This window comes from Thermobia domestica, chromosome 16 (genome assembly GCF_964235325.1).
Source record: "Thermobia domestica chromosome 16, izTheDome1.hap1.1, whole genome shotgun sequence".
Classification (NCBI taxonomy): domain Eukaryota; kingdom Metazoa; phylum Arthropoda; class Insecta; order Zygentoma; family Lepismatidae; genus Thermobia; species Thermobia domestica.
The window spans coordinates 117,480,812-117,502,551 of record NC_137469.1 but is presented as its reverse complement, the minus strand read 5'-3'; the positions used below and the strand labels follow the sequence as shown (position 1 = coordinate 117,502,551).

The 21,740-nt window shown below is 37.8% G+C and overlaps 1 protein-coding gene across 1 annotated transcript in view; it reads left to right on the top strand.

Moving 5' to 3' along the window:
• The window catches only part of LOC145673364 (uncharacterized), a 779,808-nt gene that overhangs the window by 625,584 nt on the left and 132,484 nt on the right, over positions 1–21,740 (top strand). Inside the window, exons 28-29 of the mRNA XM_081743004.1 lie at positions 8,260–8,523; positions 19,006–19,129. Coding sequence (XP_081599130.1) covers positions 8,260–8,523; positions 19,006–19,129 — 388 coding nt within the window. The remainder of the gene's footprint in view (positions 1–8,259; positions 8,524–19,005; positions 19,130–21,740) is intronic.

Genomic DNA, 21,740 nt, shown 5'->3' with positions numbered 1-21,740 from the left:
ACAGAGTATCATATTCTCATAGCAAGAAATAATGAAGTTTTTTATGATTCGTGGCAATCTGACAAAGGTTGCTATTGATTGGCAGGAACAATTGCAAACTAGATAGACTGTGATATTGGTAGTTAATTAGCATATGAGAATCAGCGAATATATTAGTAACTCTGAAAGAAAGCTAATCAACCCTGTTTAATCTGATGTTTGCTGTGGGAAATGAAGAAACTGCCATTCCTGCAGATAATAAGATGCGGTCTTTACTTTTGCCTTATTTAGGTGAAAGAATGTTGACTATTATGTGATCCAAGTAGTTACGTAGGGACGTCTTTGATTGCTGGATGATAGACTCTAGCATTGTAGGATATTTTCTTTTTTGCTGCTTCATTTTGATTCGTATGGCGAAGGCTATATTTTAAGTTGGTGGTTGTATATTGGTTTCCTTGTTTGATTGTTTGGTTTGATTGTTTGATTGATTGGTTTGATTGTTTGAATGGTGTTCCTTCCGTTGCTTGCTGTGGTAGACTTTTATCGGAGAAGGCGTGTCCTCTGTGTGAAATTTTGCCCTGACCATCTGATGGATCGTTAAGAGATTTAAGTTTGTGTTTGTTTGAAAGACCGTTCTGGATTTTGAAATATTAGTCCTTTTGAAGGGTCGTTGTACATTTGAGATAATGAAGCTAAAATATTCTTTTATGATGTTCCTGGGAGATTAATTATATTCGTTTTCAGTGAGGTGGAGAACAAAGTTGCTCATGCTCGTGTGATATCCTGCTCCCTTATACGGTATCTTTCCGGCCCAGTGGTTTCCGCTTTTTCGTGTAAAACAATATCTTTAACTTACTTCTCCGTGCACCCCACTGGTTTTAAAATGAAATTTCTTTTTAGTATGAATTTTGCTAGTTACCTAGAGACATGAGTTAAAATTATTTCCAGAATTTTCGTTGGCGCTGAATCTGTATCGCCAATTGATATTCAGAGTTTGTTATATGAAGCAGCTCTCTTGCGTCATCGGAGAAATACAACTGTTTTACACTTTCCGGGGTAATTATGAATATTTTATTCTATATTATTGATACTGTAAGTGTTTCTGGCGAATTATCTATACTAAATATGTTTATTCTTTTGAAAATATACGTGGTTTCAGATTGAAATCACCTTTCAACAATGACATGTCACAGCACACATTGTTTCGCGTATTGTTCATATTAATCAATATGTTGAGATGTTGAAGTAAGTTTAGTATTCAAGAAATCGAATGGGGAACAAGATGGCGACGGACATCTTTACACCTGGAGTATCATGCTCCTTCAATTGTGCAATTGTGAATTTCTACATAATTTTATATTTTTACAAAATTTAGTTTCTTTACAATTTTTAAATATTATTACATCTTTTTATATGTCCTGAGCCTCTAACCCCCAAGTAATTTTACAAATTGTGTGAAAACAAATCTATTTAGAACAGGCAAATTCGTCCATGTTGGAACGCGCCATTTATACAAATCTACGTTTCCAAAAACAAAATAAATTGAGTGAAGCAGTCCACTGGGCTACAAGGCTGGGACTTTCTTTATAAATCTCCCGAAAGGGAGATAACTAGAACTAGAAATCGAATAAATTATTAGCTTGCTAATGGCTATAACGAATACTCAGAATACCAAGAGAATTACTTTGCTCGTTATTACTTCATGGTAATAGAATTCAAGTTGTTGAAGACATCAAGGAAATAGATTTTATATACGTAATTATTAAAAATAATGTCTTTGTCGTTGGTATATTTGTGTTTGTCTATTTATTTCTCTATGACTGCTTTTCGTTTGATAAGTTTCTAAACAGGAGTGAAATTAGTAGTGCAAATATCCTGTAAAAACATGAGTGTGAACTTAGCAGGAGCACTTTTGAAAATTATAAATATTTGCATCCCATACGGGGGTACAGCGTTTGCCGGTTTGTACCGTAAAACATTTCGTCTGTACCGGTCTCGAATTCGAAAAAAATCGAAAAATAAAGTGGTCCTGCTAAGTTCACGTGAACATAGCAGGACCACAATACAAATTTCTACAAATCTGGAGATTTTTCTATACGAATCGTTTGCACTGCGTTTCTACCGGATTGTACCGAAAAAAATTTCGTTTGTACCAAGATTCAATCTGCACCTAGCTGACTGGGCATGGTTCTCTGACAGCTTTGATTTCACCGAGATCTGCATCAGTCCGTCGAAGAACAGTGTGCGGCTTTCCAGCGGAGTATCTTGTTGGCAGCCGAAGCGGCCATTCCCGTTCACCATGGCCTTCGTCGCAAACCGGTCGTTTCTTGGTGGTCTGCAGTAATTGGCCAGGCTATCCGTGCCCACCGATGAACCTTGCGTGAATTTCGTTGTGCTTCCAATAATGCTAAGTTGGGGCAGTTTCGCCGCCTCCGTACTCGAGCTAAGTATATCATCAAACAGGCCAAACGACGCAGCTGGCAAGTATATGTGTCTTCACTTTCTGCCCAGAGTTCAATCTCTGAAGTATGGTCTAAAGATCGTCGTCTACAAGGGCATTCTCCTTCTAGTGGAATTCCTGCCTTGGTTATCAATGGACTCCTTATCCAATCAACCGACCAAGATCTTATAGTGTCCGAATTGGGTCAACATTTTGCCGATGTTTCCAGCTCTGCGCATTATCCAGCGGCCTTCCTGACCATCAAGCATCGTGACGAGCTTACGCCTCTTGTCTTCCGCTCTGCTAACACCGAGAGCTACTATACCCCGTTTACTGCTACGGAGTTATCTGTTGTTCTACGCTCCACGAAGAACACTGCGCCAGGTCTGAATCATATACCTTATGCCATGCTTTGGCATCTCCTGCCTGAAGGTCACCGCCATCTTCTACGTCTCTTCAACCGGCTCTGGCTGGAGGACAGTTTTCCTGCTGCTTGACGTGAGGCTACATTATCCCGATTCTAAAACCTGGCAAGCTTGCTACGTCCCCTGCAAACTACCGACCCATCGCCCTTACCAGCTGCCTTTGTAAAGTTTTGGAGAAGATGATAAACAACCGACTAGTTTGGTTCCTTGAGCATAATAGCTTTCTTCCCAACTTCCAGTGTGGTTTCCGATGCTATCGCTCCACGACCGATCACCTTGTTCACCTGGAGACTGCGATCCAGGACGACTTTCGCCACCGTCATCATCTTGTGACCATCTTTTTTGATTTGGAGAAGGCTTATGACACTACTTGGCGCTATGGGATCCTGCGCCAACTGCATACCTGGGCCCCCCGTGGCCATATGGCTGCTTTTCTCCAGAACTTTCTTCGCAAATGTTCCTTCCGAGTGAAGAGTGGATCTACCATTTCTGTGCCGTTTCGACAGGAGAATGCAGTTCCGCAAGGCAGTGTACTCCGTGTAACACTGTTTGTTGTGGCTGTGAATAGTGTGCTGCACGAACTTACACCTTTCGTTCGTGGTTTGCTCTACGTTGATGACTTCACGATCTACTGTCGGTTCCATGAACTTCGTACCAATGCATGCCAATTACAATTGACGCTCAACCGCCTGCATCAGTGGTCCCTTCGCTCTGGCTCCAAGTTCTTCTCTCCCAAGACCAACTGTGTGCACTTCTGTTGTCTCCGAAACTGTGCTTTTGATCCAGATTTTTCCTTGGGACCTGATCGCCTCCAGTATGTTGAGTGTATTCGTTTTCTGGGCCTCCAGGTTCATCGCCGTCTTACTTGGAATCACAATTTTCGCGCCTTGAAGTATAGCTGTCTCAGGACAGCCTGTTGTGCCTACTTTGTCATACCACCTGGGGTGCTGACCGTGTTGTGTTGCTTCGCCTTTACAGACGTCTCATTCGATCGAAGATTGACTACGGCTGTGTGGTTTAAAGTTCTGCTCGCCGCAATGTACTACGCCATCTGGACACCGTCCGTCATCTGGGTCTGCGAATTGCCCCTGGGGCATTTCTTACAAGCCCCATCCTTAGCCTGTATGTCGAAGCTCACAAGCCGTCTCTGTTGTACTGTCGCCAAGTCCTGCAGATAAGATACTTACTTTGTTGAAGGTCATTCCTGATCATCCTTCTGGGTTTATGTTGGAAGCTGGTCTTCGCCTTCAACGTTATCAGGCACAGCCTACAGTAACCAGACCTTTTGGAATCCGTGGTATGGAACTTCTGGAAGATTTTGCTGTCGAGCTACCTCCACTTGCTGTTTTGGGTTTCCTGCCACTTTCACCCTGGCAACTGCTTCCACCGGCGATCTACTTCTCTTTGACGCAGTTCAAGAAGGCCACTACCAGTGACCAGGAATATCGCTTCCAGCAGTGTCCTTCATAGCCTTGCTGAGGGCTATGATCTTCAGTTTTGTTGGGTGTCGTGCCATGTTGGCATCCCTGGAAATGAGCTGAACGACACTGCTGTGAAGGAAGCTGCTCTTCATAGTCTTCGTTGCCGCCTCCCTGTTCCCAGCACTGATGTTCGTCACGTCTTTTCTCGTCTTCTGTATCAGCGCTGGCAGTCATCATGGGATCAGCAGATCAACAACAAACTCAATGCTGTGAAGCCCCGTCTTGGAGTCTGTTCGTTGAGCTCCCGCCCTTCACGATTGGAAGAGAGGACTTTGGCTCGTCTTCGGATTGGTCATAGTCTTTTGACACACGGACACCTTCTAGAGAGATCTCCTCCTCTAGACTGTCGCCTCTGTGGTCAACGCTTGACTATTCGTCATCTTCTTGTGGACTGCATGCCACGTGCGCCTGTGCGTGTTCAGTTTGGCCTACTCACTGTCCTCCGAACTCTGCTTAGCGATGATCCTGGCATCGTCTTGAAGGTGTCCCGATTTCTGCGATATCAGCAAATTTTATCCTCCATCTGATTTTTCTGTGTGCCTCTGTGACTGTGCAGTGTTCTGTTATGTGATGCACCGCTTTTAACTTTTCATGCATTATTTATTAATTTATCTTTTCTTTTTCTGCACTCAACCTTGTACTCTGCGTGACTGTTAGTGTGTTCCTGATGATCTTCTCTACTACCTATAGTACGTTTTTTTTAAGCTATGTATCTTTGTGTGTCTCTTCGCTTTTACTGTGTGTGCTCCTAGCTAATGATGGGTGCTAAAAGACCTCCCGTCGTCGGCGCTCCCACCCCAACATTTTCAGTTCAATTCAATTCATCCTCACATATTTAAATAAATTCTCAAATTGTTCCGGCAATACAGCAGTTAACCCTTATTTCTTTTATTTATTGTGTATAAGTCCTTCACTTTAGTTTATGGATATGGTTAGCACTATAAGTAAGACACCCTATTAAGCATAGTCGATGTGAAAACAGAACTTGCTTTCAAAATACAAATAAAATTTGTTTTCTGTTTTGTGTCCGTTGAATTTTTATGTATTTCTTATTGGAAGATATATATTATTCAAATTTGAGGAAATAACTAAATAGCCGTGCTATGTGCACGCAAACTTAGCACGACCACTTTATTTTTTTATTTTTTCTAATTTTAGACCGGTACAAATGAAAATTTTTACGGTACAATCCGGTACGAACGATTCGTACAGAAAACTTTCAGATTTGTAGAAATTTGTATTGTGGTTCTGCTGTGTTCACGTGAACTTAGCAGGACCACTTTATTTTTCGATTTGTTCGAATTTGAGACCGATACAAACAAAACTTTTTTACGGTACAATCCAGTACAAACGCAGTACAAACGATTCGTATAGAAAAATCTTCAGATTTGTAGAAATTTGTATTGTGGTCCTAATGTGTTCACGTGAACTTAGCAGGACCACTTTATTTTTCGATTTGTTCGAATTTGAGACCGATACAAACGAATTTTTTTACGGTACAAACCGGTACAAACGCAGTAGAAACGTATGGGACGCAAATATGTATAATTTGTGAAAGTGGTCCTGCTAAGTTCACACTTGTTTTAAAAAGTTGTTTTTATTAATGTGATAGGGAGTAAAGGACTACTCTCAGCAAACCATCCAGTAATTGCTCCTATTAATGACGTGACCGCGTCGAAGTACTAACCAGTTATGACTCCAAAGATAACCCTTGAATCTAGGGATAACCAATATCTATCTTTTCTAAAGGTGTTTGTCGAGCAGGATCTAAAACAAGTTTGAATTCCTTACCTGGAAGTGAACCCACTCCTTCAGAGTTGGAAATATATAGAACTGACCTATATGTCCTATATATCCAAGTGATATGCATGACTAGTAGATTAACAATTTAATATGCACTACCCAACTATATCCTATATTCTATTATATAAAAGAGAACGCACAAATCCTTTGTTACCTCATCACGCTAATACGGCTGAACCAATTTCTTTTATTTTTGGGGGGTTATTAGGATTTGGACCCTAGATGGTTTTTATCATATCACTTTAATTTTTAATTACCAGTGTCTTGAGATAATTGACCATTCAAGTGTCCATAACGTACAAATCCTTTGTTAGTTCATCATAGGTAAAAGTAAACGTATTTATATGCAACCCGCATGACCGTGTCACTCGGCGGGTTAACATAAATGACAGGCGATATAATGTTAACATTTACTGCAATCTACTATGGTTTTTATCATATCACTTGAAAGCGAAAACTTCCGGGGTGACCGCAGCGAAGCGGGGCGGGTTAACATAAATGACAGGCGATATAATGTTAACATTTAATGCAATCTTCTATGGTTTTTATCATATCACTTGAAAGCGAAAAAGTAAAAATTATCTAAGTAACAAAGTTTATTGCGTTCCGGGGTGACCGCAGCGAAGCGGGGTGAACGCTGCTAGTTATTGAATAAAACCTAACTAACATGATTATTTCACTATAAATATCCGATATTAGTGGACCTATAAACTTATGAAAAGAATATCTATAATGTGCAGTCAACAGTAAGTCATTTGGTATCTCAACTCATGTGACTAATTGTTATGGCTAGATGTAACACATTATGGTTTACGTATTTCAATTTCTGTATTTTCCACGATTTCACTTATATACATTGTCAGATCAGTATTCATTATATATTCGTCAACTTCTCATGTAGACAAGTTTTTTGATAGGTCACATGGTACAAAAACGTTCAATACATTTTGAGTTACTAATTAGAGAAAACTAGTCATGGTGATAATTTGAGCTCATTTACTCGATCCGAACAGCTCTTTCTTTTCTGCTACATAAACCCGACTGGTCACTTTTCAGGCCTTGAGGCCTACAGCCACGACAAGACCCAGGTAATGAGAGAGAAGAAGACTCCAGATGGATGTTGTTTGTCGGAGTTTGGCTTTAATTTTTCGCTATGCGTGAGAGTCATGTAACTAACAAACTCATACGTCACGGTCCTGGCAAAATGGTGCTGCCAGGACTTAGCATTTGTTTTTAAGGTGTGACACCCACGTAACTCACACTGCCTGACGATCACTCTGTGGGGTGATAGTGAGGTTTAATAATATAGGATATTTATAGTGAAACAATAGTTTTTAAGGTTTATTAACTTGATATAGGATATAATTGGGTAGTGCATATTATATTTCTAATCTACGAGTCATGTGGAGTACTTTGATATACAGCATATATACTTATATAGGTCAGGTTGTACTATGTATTTCCAACCCTGAAGGGGTGAGGTCACTTTCGGGCAAGGAATTGAAACTTGTTTTGGGACTTGCCTGACAAACCCTTTCAGGAAATATATAGGTTGTCCCGAGATTCAAGGTTCAACTTTGGAATCATTCCTAGTAAGACTGATTGGTTAATTGGATTGGATTTTAGCTTCCATTTCAGCGCCGAAACTACATGAGACGTGAACCTAAAGCTTGATGTGAAACCCGAACTTCTTGAGATCCTGCCGGGAATCAAACCTGGGTTTATTACGCAATAGACAGATACGGTAACCATCTAACCAAAAGGAAACTCAAGAAGAATATTCCAATGTCTCTAAAATTTCCAAAAAGCACGCAATGTTCTGCTCATATTTGGGCTATCTATGTCGTAAGCAATTTGCATAAGTAAGCAATCCTAAACAGTTATATTTGGAAGACCCAAATTAAGACTAGCCTATGTCTGTAAGTAGTCGTAAGTGAACTCAATCTTATTTTCGTGACTTCAGTCTAAAGTGTTTTAATGAGTCGTGAACTATTAGTCATGAGACTATTGTAGTAGTTACTGAAGTTGAGGGTTGAAGTAGTCATAAGTAGGTTCAGTTATATTCAGGAAAATTCAACTCGCAAGTAAAGCTTTTTTCGTCGTTATTTACATCAACTCATTTTCTCTACAGGCGAGGAATCAGAAGCAGGTTTATTTTTGCTCTGCACTCACAGGCTCGTTCAATTAAAGATATATTGTTGAATGTCATCGTGCCATTTATTAGTATTCAACTGATACTCTACACGTGGGCATTGGAGACTCATGGGCAGGCCATTTTGATAATATGCTACGTTGTTGATGGATTGTTTCTTTTAAAGATGATTATAGATGCTATTTCTCCTTTCGAGGACAAAGATGGAGAGATAATAACGAGTCTGAAATCTTGTCTTCTACAGTGAGTATTTCTAAATATTTATTAAATGTTAGGGTACTTTCAAGTTAAAAGTATCATGGACCAGACAAATACTCGTTCTTCTCAGAAGGAATAGTTTATGGAAAGAACTTGAACTCACTTTCACCATTAGGATTATGAGAGCGTAATTATAAAGAAAAAACTTATAATATACTCTATTTTTGGCCTAAAATTTGAGTTTTCCTTAGGATACGCCAGACAATCAATGTGACATGATAAAAAGACCTTCAGCTGGGTCAAGGAAACACGTATTCTCTTTTTCAATAATTCTTCTCGTGTTATTAGCCAAGTGAAGGTATTGATATCCAACATTTCGAATTTAGACATTGCATTCATCTTCAGGGATTATAATGAAGAGGCCAAAGACGAGAGCATGTACATATGAGGAGCTTACTTTCAAAACGCAACGCAACTTTCTTTAAAAAATGAGTTATTGATTGAAATGGCATTTCCGTGAGACTTTACACCATACAAAAGCAACAAAATGCAAGTAGTCCAATTCTGGCCGAAGCTATAGCGGGTTAAAAATCGGGGTATACTTCAAATTGAAACATGTCCGTCAACAGTTTCTGTTCAAAAAGCAATTTGTCCTTAATTGTTGCAAAATGAAACTTGTCCCTTTGAATTTTAAAGCTATTCTCGGGTTAAACAATCAAATTGCAACTTGTCCATATGTTGCGTAATAAATTATTTGGTCACATGGTGTAGGATATTGGCAACACTGTAGCTATACTGTTGTGTCGCAGTAGTTGGGCTGTGCGGAGGAAACTGTAAGATGGAGGGAAATGTGTTTTTGGTGAATGCAGTGAAGGCAGCAGAAAGAAATTGAAAAGAGGACGTAAGAGAGAAAAGGAAAAGGAACGAAAGTATGTAGACCAGGATCCACATCTAATGAACTTTGAACCAAAATGCAGTCACAATAACAAGCGATTCCAATGCAGAAGCATACCAGCATACGATTTAAGGCAAGCTAAAATGAAAATATATAAACGACCACAGAAAACGGAGAAAAATATACTCCTTTCAACATTTTTACATGTAAGCAATCCTAAGAGACATCGTCCGAGAAGCAATTCGATAAAGAAGAGACCGAATCAACTTCACGTGCGTTATCGTGTTCCAACTTCAAAGGGGATGAAGTATGTGTGTGCATCGTTCTTCGTCAGTTTATTTGGTGTAACGCAAAGGAGAATTTTGACTATTGCGCAAACCATGAAGAAGGGGGACCCGATCAGCGAAAGAAGAGGAGGGGATAGAAAAACGAAACATTTTACAGGTAAAAGGTTAAAGGTGATTGAGTTTATATCAAAACTGAAGGCAAACGAATATCACTATTCTAGAAAGAAGTGTAAAAGACTTTATGTGTCATCCACATTAAGCATACGAAAATTGTGGAACTGGTACAATGAAAGTGTAGAGGTTGATTATAAGGTAACGGAGAGTTTTTTTCGTAAAACATTCGTCACAAAATTCAACATTTGTTTCGGTACTCCAGCAAATGATGTGTGCAGTTTTTGTATGCGCATGAAGAATGCAATTAGAATGGAGTCTAATAGCAGTGTGAAAAGTGACATGAGCCTGCAACTCAAGGCTCATAAGGTGAAGGCGAAAGAATTTTATAAGCTACTACGGGAAGACTCCGCAGATAGTGTTTCATTTTGTTTTGATATGCAGCAGGTTCAATGCCTCCCAAAGCTTGCGATTTCCGAAGCATTTTATGCACAGCAGATATTGTACTATGTGCTGTGTGTCACGGATACACAAACTTCGTCACCAATGTTTTATACATGGACAGATGCTCATAGTGGAAGAGGTGCTATAGAGGTGTCATCAGCACTCATAGATTTCCTAAGAAAACATGACTTTGATAAAACCACAAAGACTTTGCGCTTATTTTCAGATGGTTGCTCGGGACAGAATAAAAATACGTCTGTAATACATGCACTTCTGCTCTGGTTGTTCAAATGGGCATCTTCTCACATTAGACGCATTGTGTTGCATTTTCCAGTGCGTGGTCATTCATACCTACATGCAGATCGCGTTTTCGGTCGTGTTGAAAGAGGACTGAAAAAACATGAAGAAATATTACTGCCTGAGAACTATAATAATATATATTTAAAAACGGGTAAGCTGTGATATATTATTAAGGACTGGAATGTGAAAGATTACAAGCAGTTGACCGAATATTTTAGGAAAGTTGACGGCATCAGTGAAATGAAGAGAATCATATTGACGAAGGCCATTGAAACAGATAATGTGAAGCTCTTGATCAAAATGGAACCCACGTTCAGGTTTGATGATCCTTCCAAAAAATTCTCCTCAGTATTACGGAGAGAAAAACGGATGACATCTGTACAGGAACCAGACGAACTTCAATGCAAGAGCCATTTGAAGCCAGAAAAGATTGCCGATGTCAAGAAATTGCTTAACCTTCAATTTGGAACGGAATGGTCGAAGATTGAAAAGTTAAAGTGGTATTGTGAAATACTACAGGTTGGCACTACAACATGTGATCCAGAAGATGAATGTAATTGACTTGATGATGACCTGGGAGTTCGCATTTGAAGATGTGAAAGTTTTGTTATACTCAATAAGTAACATTAGGTTTTACACAGACATTGATGTTACTTTCACGGAAAACATGTATTTGCCACTGAAGCATTTTTATATCAATCACCTCTTTTGTGTTTTTGAATCTTGTAGCCTATTTGTACGATTTCGGTGTATTAACTTTGTGTAGCAATAAAAAAAACATAACTATAAAAAAGATAATAACAATCATAATGTTTATGTACAAAACGTACAAACTTATCTTTAAAATAGAGGTAACATAATCATCCGAACAGAAGAGTCAATGGTTGAAAGGCTATTCAGCTTACGTTTTATGACTCACTTGACGTTATTTTCAAAATGCAACAAGTCTTTGACTTTGGGTCAAAATGCAACTTATCCAGGCAACAATGCTCCGTAAGTCACTTTATTCTTAAGGCAGGATTATTTTCCTTTCTACTGTTTAATTCTATCATCGACATCTCCAAATATAGCCAACTTTCGCTCCAGGAAAACGATAGTTGAGATACACGTTTTTCATGAATTTCTCGAAACGAAACATAATGGACAAACTGCATTTTGAAAGTAAGCTCCTCATATGTATATAGCTTATTTAGACTTAAGAGTGAACTGTTGCTCTTATGGGAACAGCGATGTAAAGTTAAGCATTGAAAACAAATGCAGAACAGATCGCGCTTCTATTATACTGCCAACTCACGCAGTTAAAAAAAAACATCCACAACCACGAAGATTAATAAATAATAATAATAATAATAATAATAATAATAATAATAATAATAATAATAATAATAATAATAATAAACAACTCACCACTTTAATTCAATCTTTCTATACTTATATAAACATGGCCTTCCTTTGTAATTTCTCATAAATTCAAGCTCTTTTAAAAGCACGTGGAAAGCGGATCTTTTAAAATTCGGCAATCGAGATCAGAATTTACCTGTTTGAGAACGGAATTGAGTGATGGTATCAAATTTCTACAGAAGAACTCACGGAGTTTGTGTCTGATCGCACTCCTAACAAATTCATCATATTTTACAAATTGACTGTTCTTTGCAATTTTCTTTCTTAATCGCTTCTTGTTCGGTGTTACTCAAGATCTACGTAATAACTCGCTCCGAATTTTGGAAACAATTGTCCTGGAAAGTTTTCTTGGCTTTATCTGTTTCACTCGCGACACAACTTTTTTTTTTTTTTTTTTAACCCAGGTTTTTCTGCTGTAAGTAATTAAACACGTTCATGACAATAGCCCTTTCTTTGCTCTTCAACACTTAATCACTACGCTTAAAAGAAATGCTGGTTGTAACTTCTTCCATTTTGATATATTAACATACTCACACATCTACGCACACACAGACACACGCGATTTTGTTCCCAGAACAGCACAGTACTTAAATAAACATAATCAACAAAATGCCGAATGCTCAGAAACCACACTCCGCCACACTCAGCGCAATAGCAAAGACACAACAGAGAAGAGTTTTGTCTAGAATCTGACATGAGTCATCTAGCCAACAATATATGATTCAGTAGGTAAGCAATTTTTTTTATTGGGCTATTATTTTTTGTTGGGCTATTATGAAACCCAACAAAAAATCACAGTCAGTTATGAACTCCCAAAGAAATTTCAATACATGAAAGATAAAAAATGAAATATGAAATGTGTTCTACAGCAATTCTCGGTGAAATTTCCTTCCCTACGAGGAATATATCAATAATTGAACTCAGATTTACCGAGAAAATTTTCATGAATCAGTGTTAGGCATAAAAAATCTTTACACTTAGCGTTTATTTTTAATACATGGCAAATTAATAGTTTTGGAAAAATACAGGTTATGGCTGTAGCTTTGTTAAGTAATAATAATAATAATAATAATAATAATAATAGTAATAATAGGCCTAATAAAACTGAACTACCCGAGATAATAATTTTGTACTTGAAAAGTCACCCCACAGACTATTCCCTGAAATTATTCCTTCCTTTTTATCCATAGTGCACCGCCCGTGGAGAAGTGGTTACGCTCGTCGCCTTGTAGTCAAAGAGTCCCGGGTTTGATTCCCGGTGGGGACACAAATGGTTCGGATCCACGTTAAGCTTAATCACTTTTCGGCTCTCTTTCCGTTCTTGATTAAAATATTTTTCTTTGGTTGAGATATAAAAAAAGAAAGAAAAGGAGATGAAAAGAAGTTTTACTTTTTCTAAAAATCGGAAAGATTTCATTCAATTCTTTTTGTCCGTACTTTTATTCCTTTTCAGCTACCTATTTTCATACTTGAAATCAGTAGAAGTGAACCACACTAATGAGCTCAGGAATGTAGGTTGACGCTACGGTGATATTTCTCGGCAGTTGGCAAGGCTACCTTTGAGCAGATAGTTTTAGTCACGTGCAAATGCAGCGACAACGTTCTAACAGACGTTACGCTTATCATGTCTTCCCCCTTCGAGTTTAGAAAACAAAAACTAGTCTGTAAAAGCTAATTAAATACTTTATAAGGAAAAGAGGAGTTATGAAAATTATTTTTTTATCGTCTATAAATATTTAAAATTTATTAAGATAAACTACAGTTGCGTTCTGTTGTGTTCTGTTCCGGTCTAGTGGGTTAGTACTAGAGACCTGCACGGGCCGAATTTTTCGGCCCGAGCCCAATCCGGCCCGAACGTACCTAGGCCCGGCCCAGCCCGGGCCCGAAAAGTTTTGGAGATTTTCGGCCCGAGCCCGGCCCGATAAGTTTTTTAAAATTCTTGGCCCAAGCCCGGTCCGGGCCCGATAAATTTTACAAGTTTTTGGCCCGACCCCGGCCCGATAATTTTGTTTTAAATTAGTTCGAGCCCCAGTCATTCTCAAAATTTAGTACTAAATTTGACCTAACTCTCAGAAACATTTTCTAAACTCTGGTTCACAACCTGACGCTTGCCTCCCGAATGGTACCATTGCCTCCTAGAACTTTGCCTGTCATCGAGAGAACAAAAACTCCATTCCCTGTAACAAAAATCTAACTTAATTGACTTTTAGCACAAAGTGAAGATGGCAATATTGTTTAGCGACAGGCAAAACATTCCCACCCCTTCTTGTTATATTTTGAATTCAGTGAAGGTCAAGGTCAGAGCTCAATTTACCGCATAATGCCTGCAATCCTCTATAGTGAAAGTGGAGCCGCTAAGCAACACAAACTGTAAATAGCTATTGCATCCTTTGTAACATTTTTCACGGACACACTTCTTCAACGTTTGGCTTTATTCCCATTATCGTTTAACGAAAGTCAATAATTATTAAAGAATTGCAATTGATCGGTCCCAGCTCGGCCCGACCTGAAGAGAAATCAGTGTCGGCCAGCCCAAGCCCGGCCCGGCCCAAAGAAATAGCAGAGTCAGCCCGCCCAAGCCCGGGCCGCGGGCCGGGCCGGGCTTCGGGCCTCGGGCCAGGCCCGGCCCGTGCATGTCTCTAGTTAGTACACAGAAGTAATAGTCCATAAGTAGCCACAGTACAGACCATACTCTGGGTAACCTATAGAGACTGTTTTGCTGCAGAATGGGGGCTTGTGATTGATTGACTGAGGGAAATGCTGGCTGCTGATTAGATGTTGTTGTCGTTACGATAAATGGCTATGTTGAATGTTTTCCTTCCTGAAAAGGGCCGACCAGATAGGGCTGAGTTGAAACCCATTGTCTTTATTGAGACTGTTTCTTTCCCGTGAGATAGCTATGGCTTTATTTTTTGTTCTGTCTTAAAACTTGCTGCACTTCGTTACTATGGAGGTATTTGTAGAATCAATTCTGTCTTCTAGACTCCAGGCTATGTTCTGCTAGTCCTGACCAGAACCAGCATCCCTCAGCCAATCAATAGCCAGCATTTCCCTCAACCAATCACAAGCCCCCATTCATGGATATACCCCTAAACAGTATCTATATATACATGCTCACGTCTCCGGTCCCTTCATTACAATCTCTGAAGATGAATGCATTGTGTGCATTCGAAATGTCGGATGTCAATACCTTCACCTGGCTTATAGCGCAAGAAGAGTTCCTAAAATCACGTTTCCAGGAAATAATTCAACGTATTCTCTTATTTTAATTTAAAAGTTTGTATGGTAAATTTCACACCATCATCTTAAGTGAATCCTTACATTGGGAGATTTCTCACTAATGAAAGTGAAAATTTGGATATGAAAATGACCTCAATTTTTACCCTTAGGAGTGATATTTTCCAGAAGGTTGAAACATGTCTCCCTTTATTTTAATGTAAGAGTTTATATCCCGAATTTAACATCGAAAACTTAATCTAATTACCACAGTCCAAACTTTGTGAATATATAAAGGAAGATTTCAGTATTATACAGGGTGTTACAAAAATGTGTCACAATATTTTGAGAATAGATTCCTCACATCAAAATAACAAAAAAGTTTTCACTATTGTATAATTAAAGTGAGTATTGAATGATGAGATTGTAAAGGCTACAGTTTTCTCTCGTTTTGGAAGATACCATTAAACGTACCTAAACATTGTTCAGCGTAAGCTCTAAACTCCGATAAACAAAATATTTGTATCCTTCCGCTTGTCACAAATACGATTGGCTGGTGATGTATCACTCCCACTCCCCACGGGGAGGAGCAAATTATGCACGTGCATTTTGATAATACTGCCTCGTGTTGTCCAGATACTTACAGCAGCACCAGGAAAGAAAGAAAAGAAACTCGAAAGATTAAAAAAAAAAAAAGTATTTGAATTTCGCTCGTAAACATTGTTGCTTAGTGAGTAAAGGTTTGCCTTGTTGGTGTTTCACCACAACACTCCCGGAGCCGAGATTCATACCAGTCATCTTTCAGACTTTAAAAGCAGAACACCCATCCACAGTTCAGTTGGCGCCATAATTACTGCGCATGCTTTGTGTTTATTTCTATTGTTTCATTAGCCACACTCGATTGCAGTATTATTAGATAATCCGTATTATATTTTTGTAATTTATAATAATATAGCAGTTTTATATGAAGCTTCATAGTAAAAGTAATAATGCAGTCAGATGAACTATTTTGCGGAGGAGTACAAACGTCGGTAGGACAACAGCAAATCAGCGAGATTTAGTTTCACGTCGCTTTGTTTATCGCAGTTTAGAGCTTACGCCGAACAATATATAGACCAAGATTTGTGATTGTTTACTACAACAATGTATAATGAATTTAATCGCAATTCCAAAGTTAGGAATTGCACCGAATTGTATCAAATATCACATGATTTTCTGTATGATCTTTTTCTTTGATTTTGCGTAAAATAAGCGAGGTTATTTTTCAAACTAATTTTGATACAGTAGATATTGGTACCTCTAAGAAACTGAGAAGAACTTTTCGCTGTCATAAACGACTGAATATAATGAACATAAGCGAAAATAAAATCCTCTCTGATAGCTGTCTTTTAGAGTATTTCAAACAACGCTTGTGATACTGATTACTCCGCGGTTGCTCATTGGTAGAACGTTCACCTTTGGTGCGTGGAGTTCCTTTTTCGATCTCAGCTCGCGCCAACTGGACTTTGTAGTAGACAAACATCGTGTGCGTAGGTATTCTTTCGGTTCTCCCATTTCCTCTCACTTTAATCATTCCACCAATTCATTCATTTTTCATCATTACCGTCTTCTTTAGCTTAGACTGCATAAACATGGGACGTAAAACTTAAAGATTTCATTTCATTTTCAATACTGATTACTAAACAATCAATTATTCTCACTAGCTGGAATTTGCTTGACAAGAACATGTATTCAATAAACAAGTGATCCAAACAACTTTTCACGATAGAAACAATGACAAAGTCAAACAATTTCATTTTATAACCTGGCCGTTTCGTTCAAACAAAAATTCAGGACAACAGAACTCATGCTATACAGTATGTCTGACTTTGTTAGGAATAGGAGAATAAAGGTAAGGGAGATTGTGTGGATCAAGGAAGAGAAGATAGAAAAAGTGTAATCTCGAAATGCGTTTTAGAACCAATAACATTAAATCTTTAAATTAACAATCCACGGTTATGCCCTGTACGCTAAAGGAAGCGGTTCATTGATTAAGATGAGTGAATATGAAATCATTGGTGGAATGAAAATGTTAGAGGAAGTTTCAGAAAACAAATGTATACAAGGTTGGCTACTACAAGCTCCCATAGCTGTGATTGAAACAAGAACGAAGCCATCATAGCTCCCTACGAAATTAGTTAAGAAGAGAAAATGTTAGAATAGAATCGACAGTTTATGTAACAATAAAAGATATTCATTGAGAGACATTATTGTTATAACTACTCCATCAGGCCTTGTTTCCATGTTGCCAAACTAAACACAGCAACTCACTGAGCAAGGATATTGATAATATACATAAAACATACAACCACGTAACAGTTTCAACACAATAACTGGATCTTCATCAGACTTCAACTCCTTCTGACTACTTTGCAGTTGGTCACCTCTTATATACTTCCCGGATATCAACTTTTAATTAGGTCCCGCTGCTTCATAAAAAGTTACACTTGCGTTACTTTTTGTTACTACTGTTACTAGTAACTAGAGTTAGTGTTACAAGTGAAGGTGCGGAGCCTAATAAAAAAATAGATCTCCGAGCAGTATATAAGAGGTGACCAACTCCCACGTACCCAGATGTAGTGGAAGTCTGGTGTAGACACAGTTATTGTGTTGAAACTGTTACGTGATTATGTTTTATATATATATTATCACATAGCCTTGTTCAATGTTTTGTTGTGTTTAGTTGTTACTATTAGTATTTGTGTATGGTACAATTATGAAATGCAAAGAGAAATAGAGTTAATCTAGATTGTTTATTTAAGAAAAAAACTTTTTTTCTGCCCATGATCAACCTTGCTAACATTTTTAAGAGATTGCTCGAAATCAGGTTTTTTTAGAACAACATTACCAATTACAATACCTTATATTATAGCAATGAAAACATTTATAAAATAAATGACAAAATTGTTCTTTTTTAAAAAAGCATAAGTTATTTTACAAAGTTGTTCTTAACTTAGTGTGGTGTTCTTTATGGTGTGCTTTAATAATGGTATATAATATTGAAATTCTGATAGCCATAATACCGTTAATAAATTTAAACCAATTATCTTGGAAAGGATTTTAGGTTTTCCAAAACGCCTATCACTACTAAATAAGTTGCATCTTTAGTTTAATTATGGAAACGTAAATATGTAAATGATGTAAGAAAGGTTGCTAGTATATTTACAATGATTTATTGCAATATATTAAAACTCAACATAAAACTAAATAATATGAAATTACAAAAGTGAGATCTAAATGGGAGACATTTCCTATTACATGGTAAGAATTCTGAACATTTCCTATTGAAAAATCAGAATTTGACATTTATCCATATTGTAGGATAAAAAGAAGGATTGTTACTTACGTTAATACTTGGCAGAAGGGACCAGAAGATTCAACGTTTTATGAGCGCGAGAGAACCATCACGATGCTTTGAAAGACGGACATTTCTAGAACAACTGCCTTGCCTCTCCGCCGTACTGACTGGACTCCGAATCAAATACATGGCAGTCTTTTATATGAGTCGTGTGACTGTAGTTAAATTCCTCTTAACCTATTTCTGTTATGACCCACTCATCTACAGAAGTCACGTAGCATAAAATGATATTTAGAATTTTACTGTTAGTTGGAAACTTCTGGTCTCTTCTAATTCAAAGAATATCAAGAAATAAATAAATCTCTGGCTCTTCAACCTGTATGTAAAAATATTTAAAAAATATGTAACATATTTTTTCTCGACTGTGATTTACACCACATTAGTGAGATTAGCTTTACCTCATGTTACTTTCAGAAATGTAAGTCTACGCACTATCTCCGTTTTCAATAACAAAAGATTTTTATTATTATTTCTAGCTATTTGAAAACTTATTTTGTGATTGATGTCCTGTCAACGATACCCTTGGAGTTAATTGCAAAATATGTTCAAACAAAAAGTATTGTGTGGTACTCGTTACGCCTTAACCGATGTTTACGAATAGTAAGTATATTTAATACATGTAGTGTAGCTAGGTAGCCACTAAACTAATGAAAGTCAGTGATAGGATGGCCACTTTTTCTTCAGTAGATTTTCTTGATAGAACGTACAAGCCTCTGCCCTACCGGAAGGCTTTTCCGGAAGTCTTAACGAGCCGCCTTCCTGCCGGAAGGACACATTTCCTCAATGGAAAGAATGTGAGTTTGTCCTTCCAGAAGGACGGAAACCTTACAGCAGTATGCATTTTAAAATATACAATAAACAATATAAGAGTAGGTTTAGTGTCTCCCAGTAATCACCGGAATTCACTCTACTCCACATATGATTGGTGTTTGGTGGATCAAAAAAGGAGCATAAAGTATACATGATCACATTTAGAAAACATCTCTCCATTATTGAACTAACAGTCATACCAACGTGATTCCTTTTTAAGCTAAAAAACTCTTTCCACCAGGAGAACTTTCTGTTCTGCAGTAAGTATACAAAGTAATCTAATTTATAGCTAAAGATGATAGGACTTTTAGGATGTTACGTCCTGTCGGGAAGGACGTTGTACGTTCTAAGGTTATGGTCTATTATGTACATTAAATAGGGAGAATGAAGAGCTAGATTAAGCATAAGTTAAGGACATCCTGTATGCAAATTCTTTATAAAAAGTGATCGAAGAATCACACAATCCATAAAGATAATACAAAATTTAGTATGTCTAACTAGTTTCAGTTTCACACGTATGCATCCTTGTGATCAGGTTCCTGAGCACGATACAGGGTGTTGCACATGAAATATTGTCAACTGTGGTGAAGTAATATCGTGACGTACAGTGTGCCGCTGTAAATTCGTTTCCCAAGCTCCTTATACAGTCTCTTTGCACGAGAATTCTTTTCCGATGTGTACATTATTTTCTGTGGGCGCTGTACTAAAAAGTACCTAGCTTGACTTACCATCAGCTGTCGAATACGCTACTAGTGGCGTCACTTTTTGATCATTCTGTGTATACTTCATTTGAAAATTCATGTTGTAATGAAGCCCCACATGCTGCACTCTGAGACTTTTTATATAAGTCTCAATAGGTACCAGAAGTGTTCTTGTCTATGTTGTGCAGCCTGACGTGGTGCTTGAGTCTGCGTCTGCGAGTCCATCTGCTGGAAGACTGACAAAAAGATACTGAGCAATCACATTCTTCATACTTTCTGATGATGGTATGTTCGTGTGGCATAGAAAGCGGCAATATTTTGGATTACATATTGTCCTGAAATACGGTATTCAAATCTATCTGATGAAGGCTATAAGTTAGGCCCCTAGAACTCTCCAATATAGCGGTCACTTGTATAGTTAGCCCTCAATACTACCGACCGAGATTGTGTGGTGTGTTCAATTTCGTCCCACACAATCAGTCATGCCGTTGGACTGCTTTAAGTTTCGTTAATTCACGCTGGTAAATCGCACTTACACCAGGACAGTATCTATGCATGTATACGACATCACTCTATGATAGATTGAAGCAGAAAAACTACGTACAACCAAGACCACCCACTACTTAGTTCATGTGAATGTTGTAATATATGTTGTTTGGCCTTTAAAATCAATGAAAGCGGCAACGCAAAGGGATACTTGCCGATAGTGCAAAATCAACAAAGACTGTCCAATCTTCGACGCTGAAAAGTCCACACCCGTAACATATTCTCACTTTGAGCTTACATTGTGGATAACGTTCTAGGTTCTGCCAGCCTGTTTCGTTATCTCTTGCCGAATAATTGCTGGGTATTACATCCTGCTCATTACTTCTGCTGACTAGGTGGTATATCATTTTTCTGTACAACAAGCCACTGCCTCCTAGGTGAAGCACCATGAGGCCGCGTTCAGGCTTAGTCATCTATTTATTGCACGTATGAATAAGGAATAATGATGCTTGCAATTCCGGTTCCATAAATTTGAAAATTTGGAAAAAGAACTTATTCTTACGGTTCTGAATCCATATAAGATATTATTTTCCGCTAACTATAACCGTTTTAGGCCATCAGTATTGAAACCAGAAATCATAGTTTTCCACTACCTCTGGTTCGAATAGAACATAAAATTGGTTCTCGCTATCTATTACTTTTTCTGCTCAATTGTGATACATAGTATTTAAAATAGAAGTTTTACGTTTCTACCACTTCCAGGTTTACTAAAGCGATAAATGTAGAAATAGAGTCAATTTCTGAAACATTGAATGTAGTCAAAAGGAAAGCATATTTTTGTATCTATTATCCCGTTTGGTATATAGTGATCAATGTTAAAACTGGAAGTGGGTGATTTCTGACAATTTCATTTTGAATAGACGGTTAATACTCAAGGATTAATCCGAAGCAAGCATTCACATAGGAAATCAGTGACAAACACGATGATATTTACTATATTCCTATTATACAATCGTTTGCTAATTTACAATTAAGCTATGATTTTGGCATTTCAAAATGTAGGCCTATAAGAAGAAACAAGTAAAACATTCTATATCTTAACAAAAGTTACTACTTCATTTTGTTACGATCAGATAATACCAATAGGAAAAAGAAAATACTTAAAATTTTATTTTCAGCTACATTTTAAATTCATAATTAGTATAATATTACAT